At 40.5% G+C, this 20,814-nt stretch overlaps 1 protein-coding gene across 1 annotated transcript in view; it reads right to left on the bottom strand.

The window, feature by feature from the left end:
- Positions 1-20,814, bottom strand: part of tmem163a (transmembrane protein 163a) — a 34,215-nt gene that overhangs the window by 4,622 nt on the left and 8,779 nt on the right. The window contains exons 5-10 of the mRNA XM_077580834.1: positions 18,724-18,843; positions 4,478-4,521; positions 3,449-3,540; positions 3,052-3,148; positions 561-672; positions 109-250 (exon numbers count right to left, since the gene is read on the bottom strand). Of these exons, the coding sequence (XP_077436960.1) occupies positions 109-250; positions 561-672; positions 3,052-3,148; positions 3,449-3,540; positions 4,478-4,521; positions 18,724-18,843 (607 nt within the window). The remainder of the gene's footprint in view (positions 1-108; positions 251-560; positions 673-3,051; positions 3,149-3,448; positions 3,541-4,477; positions 4,522-18,723; positions 18,844-20,814) is intronic.

The raw sequence follows: 20,814 nt of genomic DNA, 5'->3' as shown, positions 1-20,814 counted from the left end.
GTGGGAAATATTTGATACATCTGTAGTATATCACAAGACAGCGTTTGCTTATGCTTTTAAAAGGTCAGGCAAAAGTAGTAAGCGGACGACTGTTAGTTTATGCCTTACTTGACACCATATGCCAAAATGATGAGTCCAATGAGAACTCCAATCAGGCCATCCAGGAACCAGACATCAGGGTGGTCCTTGAACACTTGGGCACTGATAAGAATGGTAAATCCCATGATTCCACCAACCAGAGAGTTAAAGCCTGGGAAAAAAAAATCTTCCATTTGCATCCGCCGGTTTTATATTTTGAATTTTTCAGCTAACACGGAGGCTGATTGTCAGCCCTGGAGTAACTACAAGTAGTCTAGCGGAAAATCCATTGAGGGTCTGAGAACAGCAACCTCATGTTTATTGGAACAATTCCCTGATTTTTCTTTGAGGCTAATTTGCAAACTTGTTATACTGGAAAGATTTGTATTGTGTTCAAATTGCATCATAGAAACGGTGGCTCCATGAAGTCTTTATTGGCCTTTCATTCCATTATTGCCATCGAAGAACCGTGTGTGACCTACCATCCGTGATGAGCGCGCGACTCGTGAGCACTTTGCCCAGCATGAATTTGGCAACAGCCAGCGCGGTGCACACAAATCCACTTACGATGGACACACTGAAGAGGAAGTCATCCTAAAGGACAAAGGACAAAGAACGGATTACATCCAGGAACACCATTTTTGTTGAGTTAGGGCTGACAGCTGGTTTTAACAAAATTTTGGGTACAGAATTCAAAACCTGTTTCTGTTTTTCTCTATCACGTCAAGTTTTTGGAGCTGTAGGATCCCCATTTTATTTATTTATTTATTTTGAAATGTGTGTGAATCAAACATTAAGATTGGATAGTTACAAGCTTTGAAAACAAACAAACAAGAAATGATATGGAATTTACAATGGTACGCTCACGATTACAAGGTTGAGAAGAAAAAAAGAAGATTGTTTTGTTTAAAATAACCCCAAAAATTGGGTCATGTTGTCGAAAATAAAAAATTAAAGCCCATAAAAAATTGTTTAAAACATCCCCTACCCAGAAATTCCCTTCTTTTTTCAAAGTGCAAAACAACCTAAACAAATTGGGTCAAATTGGGTCATTTTGTTTCAAATAACCCCAAAAAACGAGTCATAATGTTCAAAACAACCCATAACAAATTGTTTAAAACAACCCTTACCAAAAAAAAAAGAAGGAAAAAAAGGGTCATTTTGTTTAAAACAACCCCAAAAATTAGGTCATTTACAAAACAATCCCCCCAAAAATTAGGTCATTTTGTTTAAAACAAAACATTAAAAACCTACCCAAATAAATACAAAAAAAAAATCTGCCTGTTAAGTGCAAAACAACACAAACAATTGGGTCATTTTGTTTAAAACAACCCCAAAAAGTTGGATCAAATTGACCCAAGTAGTGGACCAGTCCGTTTTTGACCCAAATAAGGTTATTTTTGACGAAGAGTTTTTTAGAGTGTACTACTTCGTTTTCAGCAGTTAGCAGTTAACATGCATAACGTATATTTAGAAAGAAATTCACTTCCGGGGATCACATTCACTTGAAAGTAAATGTTAGGATGCCTTTCCTGCAGATTTCGCAAATAAAACGACATAACTGCAAATACTGCAAATAGTTTGTAGTGTGTGTTTCTATGTGTGCGTAGCCCTTCTGTCTCTTTTTCACACAGTTGCCGCATGGCGCAAACAATCTCCGCTTTCTGTGTTTAATCAGGCATCGCATGCAGAACGCTCGCGCCGACAGCAGCAACCGAGGACGTGACGTGAATGCGAATTCCCAATTTTTCTGCCCTCCCTCCTTGCCATTTTGACGGCTGATACTTGAAGGAAACACAATCGTAATCACAATTGGCCTTGGAACGCATGAAAACTCGGAGCAACGCATCAAAGTAGCGAAAGGTCAACGTCACACGCTGAAACAAGAGTCTAATTGTGCCGATGAAAGACGACTGCTGTCAGAAAACCCCCGGAGGAGGCCATAGAACATGAACTTGACAGGATGACGACGACAGACTTGAAATTCACACAAAGTGAGCGTGTACCGAGTGTGACTATCGCAAAAAGAGAGCGATAAGATGACGGACGGGAAGGACAGAAGGAAAATGATCAGAGGAAAATTGAAGGCACTTTTTTCCCACCTGTAAAGTCGAGAACATTTCCACCTCATTTCCAGATTGCTGTTCTGTATCAAATCATTGATTCCGAGGCCTAACACCATAACAGGCTTCATAATCGCTTCTCCAGTTCTATTGTATCGAAAGCAGTGTACCTGTCCTCAAAGTCAGGGCAGATGTCCGCTGGGTGTCTTTTGGGGCCCATGTGGTGCTATTCTATTATTATTTCCCTCCATTTTACCCCAAGAGACCAACCCACAATTTAGAGGGAGCAGTCCATTGATCCATTTACAATATAGAGAGCAAACGGAACCAATAAACATCAGTGGTAGAGCTACGTGGTAGCCAAAGGAGGTCAGGAATTGAAACAGGAACTGTTTGTCCAGTCAAAAATCAGTCCAGGCCCAAATACCGAGCGACGTTGCTAAACACGACTGAAGTGGACCGTTGTGAAAAAATGACAGTTGGCGACTCTATGGCACGCACGAGTGAGCAACAGAAAAACTGCAAGCTGATATCAAGTTTTGAGGCTTCACATATAAAACATTGTAGGCTACTTGGTAAACCGCAAAAGCATAGTGAGATTGTCAAGGAACGTCACAACAGAAGGAACGAGGATATTTGAAGAGGGTTTTGGAAATGATAGCACACCCCAGTAAAAACCCTGCCACAGTTTGGCTTTAGGCCCAGGGGCTAGCTAGCGAGCTCCCTAGCTAGCTCCCCGGGTGCTTGGTTACCTGCTAGGGAGCTAGCTAGCTAGCACAAGGGGCTAAAGCCAAACTGTGGCAGGGTTTTTACTTTCTGGAAACCCATCCATCCATTTTCTTAACCCCTTCTCCTCACAAGGGTCGCCCGCAAATATATATTTTTTTGACTTCTCCGTGAGTTGTCTTACCACTTCTGGGGGCATCCTGGTCGCCAGATTATGAATCGCCTTTCCAAGAATGCACAGGGAGCAGAGCAGGAACACAATTCCAAGGACCACACATGCTCTGCAAAAAGAAAAGACAGCAGACTTGCGATAAGGTCAACATTCTGAGCTTTGATGAAACGGTCTTTGAGTCGTTCTGGTGTCCTTTGAAAGATTTTCCTGGTATGAGCGAAGATGTATACAATCAATAATGATAGCGGAAAAGCAGCGATGGCCTCAGGAGGTTTTGTCCATCGTGACAAAACTCTTGCTTCTCAATCGTTTGTCCCGCTTGATTTTGTTGCTCAATGGATTTGAGGATTATCGACTAAATATGCACAAAGATGTAATGCAGACCACAATTCATTCGTTTGACACTCACATGTATTCTCGGTGCGCCGAATGCACGGCGGCCGCATTGCTGTAGCGCCACAGCACGATGATTGATGAGAGAACATCCAAGGTGGCGTCAAACTACGCACACGAGGTACGGCGAGTCAAGGAGAGCAAGAAGAGAGGAGAGAGCAGTTAGATCGTTAGAGACACAGCTTTTTCTTTTTTTTTTGTACTACTCACACTCACATGCTGTGCTGTGTAAAAATCAGTTAAACACGTAATGGCGTGTGGAACGGCAACGCCTAATAGTGCCATTATATACAATTTAACAAGTTTTATAAGTATGACTATGTGAGCGCATGTTCTTTGATCAGTTTTTTCATTTCACCACAACAAATGCAGTTGAATTCATGAGTGTTATAGGACACCAAGAACCAAAGCTAATCAATTGTCTATTTCCTCACTTAAGTAGGCTTCAAACATCCTCTTCATTAATCTGGTTTGGGTGAGATGTCAACGTGATCGTCACCCTCAAACGCTTCCTATTCAATGTTTTCGAAGAAAGAAAGATTTTAAAAACCCTCTTCTAAAGTCAATTAAGAGATTTTTTTTTTTTTAAGCTTGTGCTGTTCTTAGCAAAACGTTAGCCTAGCATCTTCTAGATCTTCCTTTTGTTGGCCTGTGGTACTATGCTGCCTCCCACAGGTCAGTCTTGGTGCTACAACAGACAGATTTTTTTTTTTTTTTGCTCCGCCTTGTGTGAGCTCTCTCACATGTTGAATTCAGGACATATGTAATACTAATCTGAATGATAACTAAACCTACAGATGATGTATTATATCGTTTTATTAAAAGTAGGATTATTGTACCCTCCATCTATGACACTTGTTCAGCTGATCTTTCCTGATAGTACTGCACACCTGTGCCGTAATCTCAGTCCTTCCTTTCTGCTGTTACCGTGGAGACAACGGGGCCAATAAAAGTTGAGTTCCAAGACTCATTAATAAATCACAGAGACCAAAGTTATGACTAATTGATCAATGCAAATGGAGGGAACAAGGACGCATATACTCACGGCAAATCCGAAGGCCGATGCGCTGTGCCTCATAAACGATACGGCTGTGGAAGCAAAACAAACACACAACAGACAGACAGAGAGCAGTTAGTTATTGGCGGTTTCTATTCCATACACGCCACGCAATCTCTTTTGCACATTTGCAACCGATTCTTTTTCAATCCCATCAATGTGCAGAGATGCCACGGCACACCATCTGTCTGTCTGTTATCTAAAAATAATCGTTCTCTTGCTCCATTGATGTGGGCTTGTTTGAGCCTAATTGGATCCAACCAGAATCTTCTATGTGTGACTTGCTACATTCCGAAAATAAGCGATTCGGAGCCGAGATGCGCTGACCCATAAAATGTCATTCTTGGGCTTAGTCTTAGTCTAATTGCTGGTTTTCATCCTGTTTAATGTGTTGGCGAATGTTCAACTTGCTTGCTGACTGAGGTAGACAAAATGCAAATAATTCTTAACCATCAAAGATGAAAAGTAGGAGCAAAAACATGAGGTGACTGCAGAATAATAATAAGCAAAAAACAACAATTATTATTATTACTATTATATGGCTAAAAGTGTCAAATTATTATTATTACAGTGATACCTTGCGGTATACAGCAAGTGACTTGCTTTTTTTTTTTTAATTGCTTGTGTTGATTTGCAAGCTTAAATTTGAATCGGTTTAGTTTAATGATTTTTTGTTTTAAATTTATTTTTTGTTAAAAACAAAATGACATAGACCGGCTAGCGAATAGCATCGGAACCCCTGTCTTATAATCTTTTAAGCATACTCACATATATATTCTTTATCATCTACAAAGAGTGACTAATTTTACTGTTGCTATTTGAGGAGTTCATGTGTTTAAATGTCAGTATTACACTGCCCCCTGTTGGACAAGGTGCACACAGCAGAAGGAGCAGCACAATGGGCATTGAAGTGCACAAAAATATAGTAAAAACGGTTTTATTCTTTACATTCTGCTGTAATTACTAATTTTTTTAATAAAGTACAGTATTATAGATCTACGTTTCTTATTGACAGCACGGTGGCTGACTGGTTAGCACGTCCGCCTCCCAGTGCAGAGGACGTGAGATCGAGTCCAGGCTTCGGCCTTCCTGGGTGGAGTTTGCATGTTCTCCCCGTGCTTGCGTGGGTTTTCACCGGGTACTCCGGTTTCCTCCCACATTCCAAAAGACATGCATGGCAGGTTAATTGAACACTCCAAATTGTCCATAAGTGTGATTGTGAGTATGGTTGTTTGTCTCTGTGTGCCCTGCGATTGGCTGGCAACCAGTTCAGGGTGTACCCCGCCTACTGCCCGAAGCCAGCTGGGATAGGCTCCAGCACCCCCCGTGACCCTTGTGAGGAAAAGCGGTCAAGAAAATGGATGGATGGATGGATGGGTTTCTTATTGAAACACATTGCAATTTTTTAAATATGTTTATTCATGGCATTTCAATTCATATTATTATTAGCAAGCAAGCTGAATTCTCTCTCCTGTGTCCAAAAAAATAAGCGTTGATCCCATTTTGTCATCTGCGAGCAGATCAAATTTTCTCTCTTGTGCGCAGCACCAGTGCTAACAAGACTGGGTGAAGTGAAGAAGGGGTGCGATAAGAGGATAAAGGAGGTGTGGACATGGGGGATAACAGGAACAAATAGGATGAGGAGAGTCAGTGGGATTCTGGTGCACGGTTGGGTTGGGAGGGAGATGTGATAATTGAGGAGAGGAAGACAGAAGTGTAAAAAAAAAAAAAAAGTTATTGGTGTAAAGGTGTTGCCTCCAGTATAATTGAACACACCTATATGAAGAATAGAATAGTATAAATAGTTTGTTTACCTAACGCATTTTTTCTTCACAATGTAAAACAGTACATGATTTCCTCTCGTCACAATACGACAAGTATGGTAGAATTCTAGCATTATTTCCGCTACGCTTCCTGGAATTTAGCTCGTTTTAGCCCGTCTTGTCTCACTCGCTAGACTGTGGTGGAATTAATGGTGGCTTCCGTTACCATGACGACCCAGGAAAGAGCGAGGGGGTTGAACTGAGATGGGTGGTTCAATTTGCGGGAATGAATCCAATTACCTTTAAAGATGATATTTTTTATATATTATTTTCACTCGTGAAGGCAGCACTTCGTACTTCATACACTTATCAAATAGTGTAGCTGACCCGTGCATACGGCACATGTAGTGGACACATCCTTGAGATATGCAGCAACTAAACTCACTGCAGCCCTGCTTACCTTTTGGCTCTGGTATTAACAGTACAATCTGCTGTAGCAGATCTCTATTAACTGCAAGTAGCTCATTGAAATTGGAGACACAGAGGCGTGCCCTTGAAGACAAACAAAACTTTTGTGTTGTTTCTTCTAAATTAATTGGCAGCACATTAACATTTCCGCAGGAGCTATTTTGCATAAGCGCAAGACATAGCTTGACGCTAGCAGACACACCAGCGGGACCACTTACACATGAAGTCAGTCAAAATATAGTGCCGCATCACTTGCCCAGTGATCCATACTTCCTGCCTCTTAGCAGACACCCAACAAGGCTGCGGCCCTTTGCCCAGCTGCAAAATATCACGTTCAATAATTCAACAATCTGCACAGCGCTGCACTGCTGTGCCTGTAGTTCAGCGCTCCCGCCTTCTCTTTAACCTGCCGTAGATCCTTTCTTTTCGCACTCGCTCCCTTGTGCATGACAATCTTGCCTCAGTCTTTCTTCTTCGAGGGGGAAAAAAACAACAGGATCCCTCTCCGGAGAAATATCTGCCTCCTTCATCTCAACCTTAATCCCATTTCCATCCCCTCCGTCTATTATTGCCGGCCTCTTGTTTGGCTCATTTAGCACGATACTTTCCTTATCTATCTATCTATCTATCTATCTATCTATCTATCTATCTATCTATCTATCTATCGATCATCCATCCATCCATCTATTAAGCTAGCTATGAAGCTAGCAAGCTATCCCAGGAGCAGTTTAGCTATTAAGCTAACTAACTATCAAGCTAGTGATCTATCTATCTATCTATCTATCTATCTATCTATCTATCTATCTATCTATCTATCTATCTATCATCCATCTATTAAGCTAGCTATGAAGCTAGCAAGCTATCCCAGGAGCAGTTTAGCTATTAAGCTAACTAACTATCAAGCTAGTGATCTATCTATCTATCTATCTATCTATCTATCTATCTATCTATCTATCTATCTATGAAGCTAGCAAGCTATCCCGGGAGCAGTTTAGCTATTAAGCTAACTAACTATCAAGCTAGTGATCTATCTATCTATCTATCTATCTATCTATCTATCTATCCATCCATCTATCTATTAAGCTAGCTATGAAGCTAGCAAGCTATCCCGGGAGAAGTTTAGCTATTAAGCTAACTAACTATCAAGCTAGTTCTCTATCTATCTATCTATCTATCTATCTATCTATCTATCTATCTATCCTTCCATCCATATATAGTAATAATAATAATACATTTATTTAGCACTTTTTTGGACTATCATCCATCCATTTATTAGCTCTTCCACCATTCCTTGCACCCATCCATTTATCTAAATAAATAATAAATAATAAACAAATACTTATCTGAAGAAATGAGGTTTTTTTTCTTGTACCAGAAGATTGTTTACTCTTGCATTAACCCGACAGCTATTGTGGTTAACGCTGAGCACGTTGTCAAACAGTCTGGCAACAAGGCTGTGGCCATCCACATGAGGAATTAAGTCAGACACCACACAGCCACACACTTCAGAAAAACCACACACACACGCGCGCGCATGCACCGACACGCATTTCATAACTTCAGCAGTTGGCGACTGCTTAACGACACCCAGATGCAACACACCATAAGCTTGTTAAAAAGATATGCGACGGCGGACACAAACATCACAAACTGAGCTACTCCACAGGGTTTGGGGCAGCTTCTCTGTGTTGTTACGCTGATGTATTTGGGTGGGGGGGGGGCACTGGCAGCTGGTTTAAATACCATTACAATCACATTACAATTACAGAAATTATATAGCACACAACTCTGACGTCCATATAGGACAAACAAATAAAATACACCATATCCACTAGAGATGCTGAGTATTCAATGTGGTGACGTATGCCGACGGCTACACGTGATTTACTAGCCCAACTTGGCTTTAACCAAGTTGGACTCTGAACATCCAATCAGAGGACAGAAAAATGCTGACCAAGCACCCAAGCCTTGAAAGAACGTAATTGAAATGTGAATTTGAAACCAATTAATGTAGTTGAAGTTACATTAATACATTACGGCCAGCACATCTGATTGTGAAGGCCCCGGGCGGATGAAATCAACATTGGCAACACACAGGAACTGAAATGTGATTGAACAAAAAAAGAAAAAAAAGAAGAAAAAACTAAGAAATGTGCCGTGAGTGATGCTGACTCACTGCATAGCTTTTTTATTTTTATTTTATTTTTTTATTTTGACAGGGCATTCATGCATAATCTTTTCTCACAATCGCGACACACGTTCTACTACGAGGCACATACTCTGTTCATATCGACCACAATGATCAACTTAAGCAAATGCTTCATGATTTCAAATGTTCTGCGTGATGTCTCCAACCTGAGACAACCCGCAATCCTGAGGAGTGGCTGCTGCATTCTGGGTAAAACTTAATGACGTACGACCCCCAACCCAATGCTGTTTCATCTTACTAAAAATGAATGAGCCAAGAGTCATGATCAGCAACTATTTTCATCTATTTCACTTGGGCACTGTCACTTTTGTGTTCTCGGTTGTATGTTGTTGTTTTTTTTTCAGATAGAGGGAGCTGTGAGGATACAAATGAAAAACAGAACTTGTGCTTACATTTTGAGTAAATCCAATATAAGATCATAAATCCATGCAAGCAAATGAGTCAAAAAGTTTGGTATAATACAGCTATTTGATAGTTTTGAAATGAAATTTAGTCCACTGGTGTGTACGTGGATAGAAATTACGACTATTTTTATATCTGCAAATAGACGTGATACTGTCAGCACATTGTGTATCGTGATTAAAATGAATTAACTCGCACAATTAGAGGGGGTTTAAAAAAGGACTGGAACTAAACACACAATAAGCGAGGATTTGACTGCGGCAAATCACATTATACACAGATATCATGGGGTGAAATATTTGACTTTCCAGCCTGACAAGGCTAGCAAAAAAAAAGTATAATATATAAAGGCAAAGTGCCAGAACAGTGAAGAAAGGATCAACTCATCTGAGATCTGACAAACAATTCCACTGGAGGAATTCAGTTTAATATACTGAATTCCTCCATATACGATAAGTACCGACAGTCAGTTGGGATGAGAAGTTGGAATTACCTTCTGCAGTGCAATAAAATGTGACTAACATATATGAAATATGGATGTATGGGTTACAAAGTATAGTACACAGTGAATAAATGGCGCACATATGGGCCCCATGACATTATTTTGCTTAGGGCCCCCAAATGGCCAGGGCCAGCCATGCCTTTAATAGTTGCTAATGAAGACTTCCCACCACCTGTTATCCGTTTCCTGAATGCTATTTATATTTTCCATTATCCCCAAAGTATAACTTTCATGAAAAATTCATGAATGATAAAGAAACCCAGCTTTTCCCTCTTTCCGAAAGCCCCCTTCTTCCCCAGCATGTAATTTGTACCCCGCTGCCGTATTGAAGTACAAGAACGCCTTGGCCTTTTGGTAATGAATCCATCGCAATCATCAGTTTACCATCGATCACAATGAAACAAGCCAGGGATTGTTTGGGGACTCACGGCCAGCTCTCAAATGCTCTCGCGCAGGGAAAGCCAGCACGGCCAGTTACAGGAAATTGTATTTGTATGCTGTTTGCTTCCAAGCTCCCATTAGGAGGTCTCCCTGGATAAATTCATGCCATCAGGGGTCATTGCAATGTGATACCCGAGAGTCCCCGTCAATTAGTATGCAGGTGGAATGAAACTTTCGATGTCACAATCAATCCGATTTTAAGGAAGGCGGGAATTGCCAGCGTCTCCGCATTAAAGGCAAGGAGAGGATTACATTACAAGAACGAGTGTATTTAAATAAACTTCAAGTAGCGTTCCATCAATCCACTTTTGACAGCAACTGTCCTCATTAGGTATGTTTGTGTATGTAGGTGTGTTTTCTCTGGCATATATTGCGTTGCTAATCTGTCCTGTGACACCTCACGCTTCTTACTTCTCGTCATTAAGATGTCATTGTCATAGTGTGGAGATGAAAAATGCTCTCATTTGAACTCCTGTGTTATGGTTTACCGTTTATGTGCATCCATTTTCAAATAATTCTGTCAACGTGACAAAATGTGAAAAAGGTGAAGCACTTTAAAATGGCGGTGGGTTCACTTTTCATTTGATGTGCGCATGTCTATATGTGTCCTATGATTGGCTGGGGACCATTCCAAGGGTTGAGTATGTCTTTTGCCCATTTTGAAACGGTGATGGATGACATATATGCTACTGCACAATTACTTCAGTGTCTTTTAATATTTAATAAGTCACAGTATAGATTGCATGCTATTGATACCACATCACGGTGTCAACACTGACGATTTATGCTTTTAAAACTTGACTCGAAGATTTGTTCATATCTGGCTTCTCACAACATACAGACGAATGAGTGCGTGTGATTTGGTACCTCTCGAGCATGAGAAATCTTATCACGTATTCTTCGGCAAAACCCATGTCTGATCTTGTTGAACTGCTTCCCTTCTTTGGCGGCGAGGTGTAAAAAATACTCAAATGGTGTTTACTGCTAAATGATGGTGCAAGGCCGTCCTATAATTACGCCACAGATGGCGAGCTTTTGACAGCCAAGCAAAACGTGCTGATTAAATGCGGCCGGCGCTCCGGTGGAAATGCTTATCGCCGGCAAACTGACTTCTCTTAAGAGAAGAGAAAGAACACTGCAAGGTTTTCTTAACAACTGAAGGTAATTGAGACTTTGATGATGAAATCGAACCGGAGAAACCAGAGAAAAGGAGGTAACGAGCCTGTTTCATGAAAAGAGGTCATTTAAGATCTCGGTCAGTTACCGTAGTAACATGTTCCATGAAGCAAACTTGGTCGTTGCAGGTTTTTCACAATGAACCTCAAGGTTTTCTCTGTCGTCCCATTTCCTCATTCATAAAGTCTGCTGCGGCGAGTTTTTGCGTAAATATGCCTATAGTCTAGAGACCCTATTGATGAAGATGCCATATAATTGAGCAGGGAATTAAATATTGGCCGTGAGATTGTTATCAGACCACGCGTAGATATGCTGATATTTCCGGACAGTTCTCTTTTTGAGCGGTACCGTTTCACATCACAGTCCATCATCTACATACACAACTTAATCCGTCCTTACATTTGCAACATGACCAGCCGTATATGCGCTCACTTCACAGCATATATTGTGTGTTGAACTTTTTCTTAGAAGCGTTTGAATAATGTTTTTATATTTCATCTTAAGTCAAGTGCGCTTCTCCCCCGCAGGATTGCACCTAAATGAAATGAATTAATGAGCTTCCATTCAACAGGTTTCCCCTTGTAATATTATTGTGATTGCAAAGGACTACATTTAAATGTACGCATTGACCCGACACTCAAGCAGCAACGTTTTCCCACGCCGCCTTCGTCTATGGTGAGCCGCTGTGTGATGTATAGACATGCTCAAATTTGCCATATGATCGTATAAAGATTTTCAGTTGAGAGGGGTAAAAAACAAACGCGCAAAAAGAGGGCGCCGCCGAGCACTGCGCTTTCCCGTTGCCATGGTGACTCGGCGAATTGGGGCTCCATTCATGTGGTCTTTTTTAGTGTAGCGGCAACGCCAGGTGAAACTACTCTGCATTGATATAACAACCTCAAATCAGCTGTCCTGGAAACGAAAACGCAGAGTTTCCTATCTCAGGGTATGACAAAATACCTGAGAGGTACAGAGAAATAGTGTTAAACCGCATATTGGTCAAGCTGTTATGAAGACTCTGGAAACTATTTTAAATGTTGTCAAAAATGCATAGTATGTCGCCTACATAAATGTACTATAAGGTTTGAGAGAACTGTTGCAGAAAAGAAGTTAAGTCCAGAACAGCTGCTTTACCACTTCCCTATATTTTACTGCTTACCTAAACCCCGTGGAGACCCAATGGGGTCAACCAAAGTGTTACTGATGTACAGAGAACATGCGTTTGATAATGTCTTTGGTTTTCTTTGAAAGCCCTGAGATTGAAGCTGTGCATTCACCCATGGACAGCACATGACAGCCGCTCAACAAAAACAAGGATTTCCAGCACAATGCATTACTCACAACTTTGAAACATCACCACAAAGTGTCTTGAAAATCAATGACGTCATATTAAAAACTTCTTCAGTACAGGGTGTGCCAAATCTCACCATACGTACGTACTTACTTTTTCATTTTTATTTCAGGTATCATTTGAACGGACGTTACGCCATTCTAGGCTTTTCGATATTCTTTCCCTTGGATTTTTGTCTTGTAAAGCATGCAGCAAATGGCATTTTATGCCGAGATCAGACAACGCGAATGTAGCCCCGATTTTGAGCCGACAGACGTGTCGCAGACAAATATTCACCGTCGCGGCCGATTATGAGTTGTCTTGAAGCGTCGACCCACGTGTGGTGTGACATCTGGCATCTACGACGCTTCACGGGCATAGAAAATCTGGCATTTCAGTTCCAGTGCAGCCCTCTGGATAGACTTTCCCTGGCTAATGATATTAGATTCTAGTACCAATTAGTGATGCACCGAATTTTTGGCCGCCGATGGCGATGAATAACTGAGAGCGAAAGAGTGTGTGTGACTCAACAGAATCTATGCGGCCATATCAATGTTCAGTTGAAATGACAGATTGGGTTACAACAAGGAAGGCTAGCTTGGATGTGTTTCATCCATAGTTGTGCGGTGGATGATTTTACAGCGATCATACTCGGGCTCGGTTTAAGCAACAATCCTGGTTCCTGAAAACTCCTCCATCCATTGGCAATAGTATCTGCTGGTATATTATTACTTACCATCCAGTGTCATTCAGCAGGCACTTTTTGTGCCCTTGTGACTTTCCCAGCTGTGCATTGCCCGCCAATTATTTTCACTCTATTTTGTTCCAAGGTTTTGCTCACTTTTTGGATCTTTGTAGGTCACTTGTGTGCTGTGTCGTGTCTTTTACTGTCATTACCGTTTGCTCTCTTGGCTCCCTGGCAGCACGTCTTGTTCCCGGTGTGTTTTTCTAAATTATTATTTAAAGGTTACACTGTGTTGAGGTCATACTTGGAATTCCAGATTCTTTTTGTCTGACTTCGAACACAATGGTACTAGTAAAAGCAGAGTTGCAAATGAATGGCAGGGTGGAGTCTGGCGTTATGTCTGACTGCATTATTTTAACAGTAACACACTATTGTGAGGTCTGCCCCCCTTCCACATACCATTTGCTGCTCATTCAGTAATTGCTAGTAAATGGCATCTATTCAATAATACAGTTTCGAACGGGTGTAAGTCAAAAGGCAGCACTATCGTCTCCACTTCTTTAGCACAATGCTCACATAGTAAACGGCACGACTCCGAAACACTCAAGATTCACATATCAGCACACATCTAGTCTGAGGTCTCAGTATTCGACATCGTCTGCTACTGTGACTGTCTGGGAGGCACAACTATCCAAAGCATGACGGGCAATATAAGAAGGTATGTGGGGGTCTCAAAGCACCATTGTAAACCCGTGGTTTGTGTACAGCGTAAGATTTAACGATGCTAAACTGAACATTGGTGGTTTGCCATTCAAATGACCTGGAACTAAAAGGTACCATAGCGTTGATACTGTATCAAAAAGCTCTATGACACGTAATCAATGAGATCTGGGTTCTGTATGACTTCCCTCGTCATCAAACAAGCTTCTTTGGCTTCCAAGTTGGCCCTTTTCAATCCACGTGCCAAATAACACTCTTTCTATATATAGACTTCTTCCACATCGCCACTGCTAAAAATACACCCGACAGTGAGGAAAAAGAAAATGAATAAATGATTGTGTTTTCATCCGAGAGACAGACAGTAGGTGTTGGCGTAGGCGGTATCTGGTGTTTGAGTAAAGCGCAGCCAGAGAGGAGGAAATGAAGACAACGAGGGAAAAGGCTTGGAAGGGAACGAATAAGAAGGAAGAGGAGTGGGTGTGACTGAGGACCCCGCGGGAGTTCGTTGCGGGGAGGCAGAGCTGCGGCAAGACGGGCAAATATTTCTTCCGCCTAAGCCTGCATGTGATGAATGGCCTGCTGACACCGATGTTGTTATTGTCTCAGTAGGTGGATGAATTAAAGACGCCGGAGTCAGCAATTGTCCACGTAAGGATCACAAGAATATGTGCTGATGCTCTCAGAGCTTTTTGTAGTGACGACATGGCATCGTGGCTACTGAAATACAAACTTTCATTCTTCTTATCAAAATGGATTCTCGCCGAATGTATTTGCGAATACAAATCCTTACATATGTGATTCAGAAAAGTGAACCTTTTGATGACGGCGCACATGGTGGAAGCTTTCTGTGAATGCAAATTCCTGAAAATCTTAGTGCACTTCTGAACATACAGAGTGCTCTTTCCACTCTAGCCTTGAGTAATGTGACACCCCATCATCCTGGTAATAGTCCCATTCTTATGTGTTACAATATGGTGTGACTGTTTTTCCTTCCGGTCATATGTTTTATTCCACATGTACGGCATAAGGAAAATATCCACGGTTTATTTATAACCGGTCGGTATGTCGGTCTTTTACTTTATGTATCTGGGTTGGAGCTCAATAATTACAGTGCTGGAGCAAAAACAACAAGGGCGCCATTTGGGGAGGAAGTGGAGTTGTTGACTTGAGCTGGGTACACACATACGGATTTTTAACAAATGGCTGTTGACATCGTACCACTATGAGGTGGTATGATCATAGTGGTATGATTTTAAATGACTTAATTACATCCCAAGGCTCAAAATGGTTTAGCGGTCCTCAAGGTGGTCGTGTTGCATAGAAAATTCCCCAGCATATTTAGCACTTGCCTATATTGCCTAATGGCTGAGCCAGCTCTCCTCTTCCCTATATAATGAAATTAGAAAAGCTTGCACCGAGCAAGAAAACGAAGTAGGTAGGTCAGGTTGGGAAAGAAGGCACAGAAGTGATGAGACATCACAGATACAAGATGGCTAAAGGAATGAGCAGAAACTAGGGCAGGAGTGTTTTTTAAAGTGGCGCCATCACAACTACAGAATCCCAGGTGCCGTCTGCCAAGATTCGTACCACGTCATCCTGCTGGTCTTGACGCACTTTACAGAGCTTCATCTCCGTATTCATCCGTGTCTCGCATACTTGACAGCATCACTGCTTTCCAATTCCAAGTCAACGTGGTGAGGCTGCAGTCGCTGATTGATTTCTTCACCGTGAACCCGTGGCCCGTCCTCTGACTGCAGACGCCCTGCTGAGAACGGTGGTCTGCAGTTCACGTGTCCTTCACGTTGAGTCCTTGAGTCTCACGTTGAATGTAGTTCAGAATATTTACTGCAAATATCATCTGCGTTCCTCTTCTATGTGGCTTTTGTTTTGTGAGTCATTACAATTTGTTTTTCTGGAATGGAAGTTAGCACTCTGAAAACAATTGGGTCAGAAATAACCCAATTTGGGTCAAGAATGGCCCAATCCACTACTTGGGTCAATTTGACCCAAATTGTTGTTTTGACCACCCCACCACACATCCCAAAAAAAAAAAAAAGGTCGGCCATTTTTGCTTAAAACAACCCCCAATAAATTAAGAAAGTTGGATCAAATTGACCCAAGTAGTGGATCGGTCAATTTTTGGCAAATTTTTATTTTGTTTTTTCAAGTGTTTTAAACATAACTGAGTCAAATATAACCCAATTTAGGTTAAAAAAAATTTGACCGACCCACTTCATGGGTCAATTTGACCCAACATTCTGGGTTGTTTTACCCCAAACTATTTGAATCAAAAAGGGACCGACCTGCCACTTTCTCGGTTGTTTGGTTTAAAACGACCCAGAAAGTCCAAAAAAAGGTAAAACTGACTTGAGTACAGCGGGTCAGTCCCTTCTTAACCCAAATTGGATTATTGTTGTTTTAACGTACACAACACAGAAATTTGGGTCAAATTGACCCAAGTAGTGGATAGCTCTCTTTTTGTCCCAACTGCAGTTTAAGCCGGTCTTGGACTCATTCATGTCACCAAATCATCAACGAGTTCAGAGCAGTCAGAGACGATTCTAGTCTGAATTCCTGACAACTTTACATTTTCAGCCAGCGTCAAGCCAAGGCCTGATTTTCTGTGCACATCACAAACATATGCCACCATAACAGTTAAATGCTTGTTATTACTTGTAATTTATCCTCATGTCCTGGGTTCGTAATAGATAAACACAATCTTAACCCCTGGGCGTTATTTGACCATTTTTTGGCTTTTTGTTGGTTCTGACCAAGCCATTTCAAAATAAAATAACGCCCAGGGGTTAAGATTCGAACAACCCTTATATGTCTACCAGGCCTTACACAACAGTAATAAATTTTGTGTTGAGATGCGTTTGATAATAGTGCGGAGCATACCAGAAGGGGAAAACCACTAGAAAGCTAAATACTGCGGCGACGATAATTCCAATTTGAAACTAACTGATGACATTTGCTTCTCATCTGCGATCATTCTCTTTGGAGCTACAAACAATAATCTTATGTTCTAAATTAGGTGTGACTCTGGTGATGATATCTTTCTGAGAACGACATGAACATCACACGGCACTTTGCCATTTGACGGACGCTGAGCCAAGATGACAAAGCAACAACCCGCGTCGTGCCCGGAGCGCCGCAGAATACGCGAGGGGCGCCCTCTGTCATATGATGATGACAAGCAAAAAACATCAACCTTTGACAGCGTCGCAGGGCTCACATGACCCTGCTTAGTTCCCCAAAAGAGCTTTGAAGATGCAGTAGTAGAATCAAAAAGATTAGAAGAAAAATACAAGGTCTCATCTGAAAATCATTTGACAATCAAAGTGTTATGAATAAAACGAAACATTTGTAGACAGAAAGCAATGTTTCGTCTGTTGTCCAAAAAAAGGCAGATATCAAATGTGTCTCATTTCATTGCTGGCGTTAAGATTGCCTTCAGCTTCACAGCTAAATAAACAAGCATTATTCCTAAAAGGACCACGCATGCAATGTGTGGATAATTGATCACACTGAAAGAATCCATTGAAAATGCGTCCTCAATGCACTCTTAACCTTGCAATCGATTAACTCTGCGGCTTTTCATCGGCAGGCTTCAACTGAAAGCAATAAAAAGGTTACGAATAAGAAATGCCAGGGCACATATTAGCCACATCTACAAAAACAATATATTTCGATTTTATTCTGCGTAATGACTTTGTGTGCCACCAAATTTGCCATTCAAATTTCTTACATGTCCCAATGACTGGGCCAAACTCAAGCACTTTCCACCACTTCCAAAGTCAGCAAATGCCAATCAGTAGATGTTTCTAAAAGATGATCCTGAGTGATCATCTTGTGGTGTGGGGGTGCGTTAAGAATATTTTTCCTCACCAATCTGCTCAGTTAAACATTCAGGGCGTTAAACCTGTTCTCACGGAATCAAATGGGCGACACCATAGCCCCTAATTTTAGCATCATTTTGTCGGCTTTAGATTTTAAGATTTCACTCAATACTCATTTTTAAAGCGCTGATGGGCCTGTCTTTGAGCAAAATAACTAAACTTGTAACCACGTACGAGAAAAACCCACCAAATTGGGGGCATTTTTAAAATAACTTCTTCTACCACCTTTTCAAATGTATGCATTTATCTATTTGATTTTGTTTAGTTTTCATTGTACTTTATTTTATAAATATTTTTTATTTTATTTTTTATTTTATTAAATATGAATATACTTTATGTACGTGTGTTTTCAAAAGTATTCATCTAACTTGTATTTTTAATCATCCCACATCAAGCTTCATCGTCTCAGTTACGTTTGTTCGATCCTGACATCCCCAAAGTATTTCTAGCAAACAACTTCCAGCATGTCTGTTATGTCAACACGTTTTCATGACGAGGTTCTTTGTTACAAGGAAGCGAGAACTGAACTTGCCTCGGTCAGCGTTAGCGCCACGGCCTGAAAATACTCACGCTCGTATTACGCCATTGAAGCAAATGAGCAGCATTTGACGCGCATGACTAAGAATGGTCAAAACTTACTGAACGCCGTCACGGCCAGAATGAGCGTGGCCACGATGGAGATCCACGAAACCCAAAGTGCCTTCTTCCTGTAGTTCTGAGCTTCGTGAGGCTTCAGGCGCATGCTGCTCTCAAGCAGACCTGAAATAAAAAAAATAACAATAAAAAAACAGTCATTTCTAACAGATTGAGTTATAGTAAAATCTGTGAATCAATCATGTAGCTTGATAAATGAGACGTGTGGAAAGTATTGCAATCTGGAAAAAAAGATACAAGTTTTTTTCCCCCTCAGATTGGCTTTACTGTGACCATGGAAGCGTTTGTTGTTTCTGCTGACTTGCCAAAAGTGAACTCATCTGTACAATCGGTTGTAGGAAATACTGTATGTGATTGAGTTCAAGTATTGCTTCATCACCCATTTTTAGCCGACAACAATTACATAGAACATGTTTGAATTGATACATTTGGAATTTTTATCCTTACTTGAAACATACAAAGTAGAGAAAGGCTGATATATTTTTCAGGGCCGATACCGATTATTAGTCGCAGATAACCGATATTTGGAGCCGATATTCATTTTTTAAAAGGGCAAATATTGGCATCAAAAATTAAAAAAAAAAAAATACAAACTCCAGCTCTTAATTAAAATTATTATTATTATTATTATTTTAAATATGTTTCTTATTTGTCAAATGTTGGAGTATTTTTTTTTTTAAACATCTTAGTAAATAGACATCCCAGAGGCAGTAGCATGTTTTCAAAAGTTAAATAAAAACTTAAGTAAATAGCTCCCTATTGTTTTATACAATAAATAAAGTTTTCCCAAATTTAAAAATATCTAAAGTACCGTATTAAAATTTGACTTATCTTAGTTTTAATTTCAAACAAAAACAGAAGGTGCAGGACCAGCCGCATCTCTGAAAATTTGAATAATTAGTTCCCGGAAATTAACACTTTTATAAATGGATCTATTATCGGGCGTATGGTTCTTCAAAATAACCGAAGCTGAAATTCGTCAAAGTGCTGAATATCGGCGCTGATAATCGGCCCAGCCAATAATCGGTCTATCCCTAATACAAAGTGATCTTAACAGCTCTGACAATAATAAAAACTCATATTGTTTACTCATGTTTTGCTCATTCTAAAAGGCCTACTACGTTAAACATCATTAAAAATGAAAAAAAAAAAAAAACATATTTAGTAAACAAATACATTAAATAAACATGACAAGTGGCTGTACAAACTAAGTTACAGGCTTAGGATTGGTGGAGAATCATAACATGGGCCCACTTATCCACTATGGAATGTTTAGTTCCACTTGTGCATATAATGAATGGGATTATAAAGGCCCAAAAATCATAAGTAATCTCTTTCACACACTCACTCACTCACACACACACACGGATGCTTCTTAAGGCATGCAAACACACAGCAAAGGATTTCTTGGTCCTGCGCGTATTTGGTACCAAGGTGACTTCAAGGCACAAATGTCTGTGCGGCCTCAGGCTTTGTATTATGCAGCAAATGTTTATCTTTTTTTTTAATTACCATTATTCTTGCATTCACTTGATTTGAAGTTTCAAAACGTCTACGATTCTTAGAATTTGCATTCTTAACCGATTCAAACATTTCAACAAAAGACTCACATTCCATAAATGTCAACTTTTGCCATAGTTTCATTCTGGGTTCTCAACCTTGCCATAATGAAACAATTAAACTTCCAATTGTTCAACTTTCCAAAAATCAACATGAACACCAAAAAATCTTCCATGTGAGAAACCCGAACTAATAATAATAACTAACTTATATTCAACAATGGATTGGTATGACTGGTACTTTAAAATGTTCAAACATCTGGCACCAGATTTTTTTTTTTTTTAAACAACAGAAATTCCGTATTTTTCATGAAAATTCACAAATTAATGGAGACACTCTACAACAAAGTCTTTGTATTTCAACTTTTTTCTATTCCTCCCATTCTACATGGAACTCATACAGCATTTGATTCAGCTTCAGGCAGGGTACACCCTGACCTGGACTGATTGTGAGCCACCATATCTATATGTTGTATGTACCTGTATGTATGTACCAAAATAAAACTCGCATTCACCC

The sequence above is a fragment of the Vanacampus margaritifer genome, chromosome 11 (assembly GCF_051991255.1).
Source record: "Vanacampus margaritifer isolate UIUO_Vmar chromosome 11, RoL_Vmar_1.0, whole genome shotgun sequence".
NCBI classification, from domain to species: Eukaryota; Metazoa; Chordata; class Actinopteri; order Syngnathiformes; family Syngnathidae; genus Vanacampus; species Vanacampus margaritifer.
The sequence above is the reverse complement of the archived record's forward strand: the minus strand, read 5'-3'. Positions and strand labels throughout refer to the sequence as shown.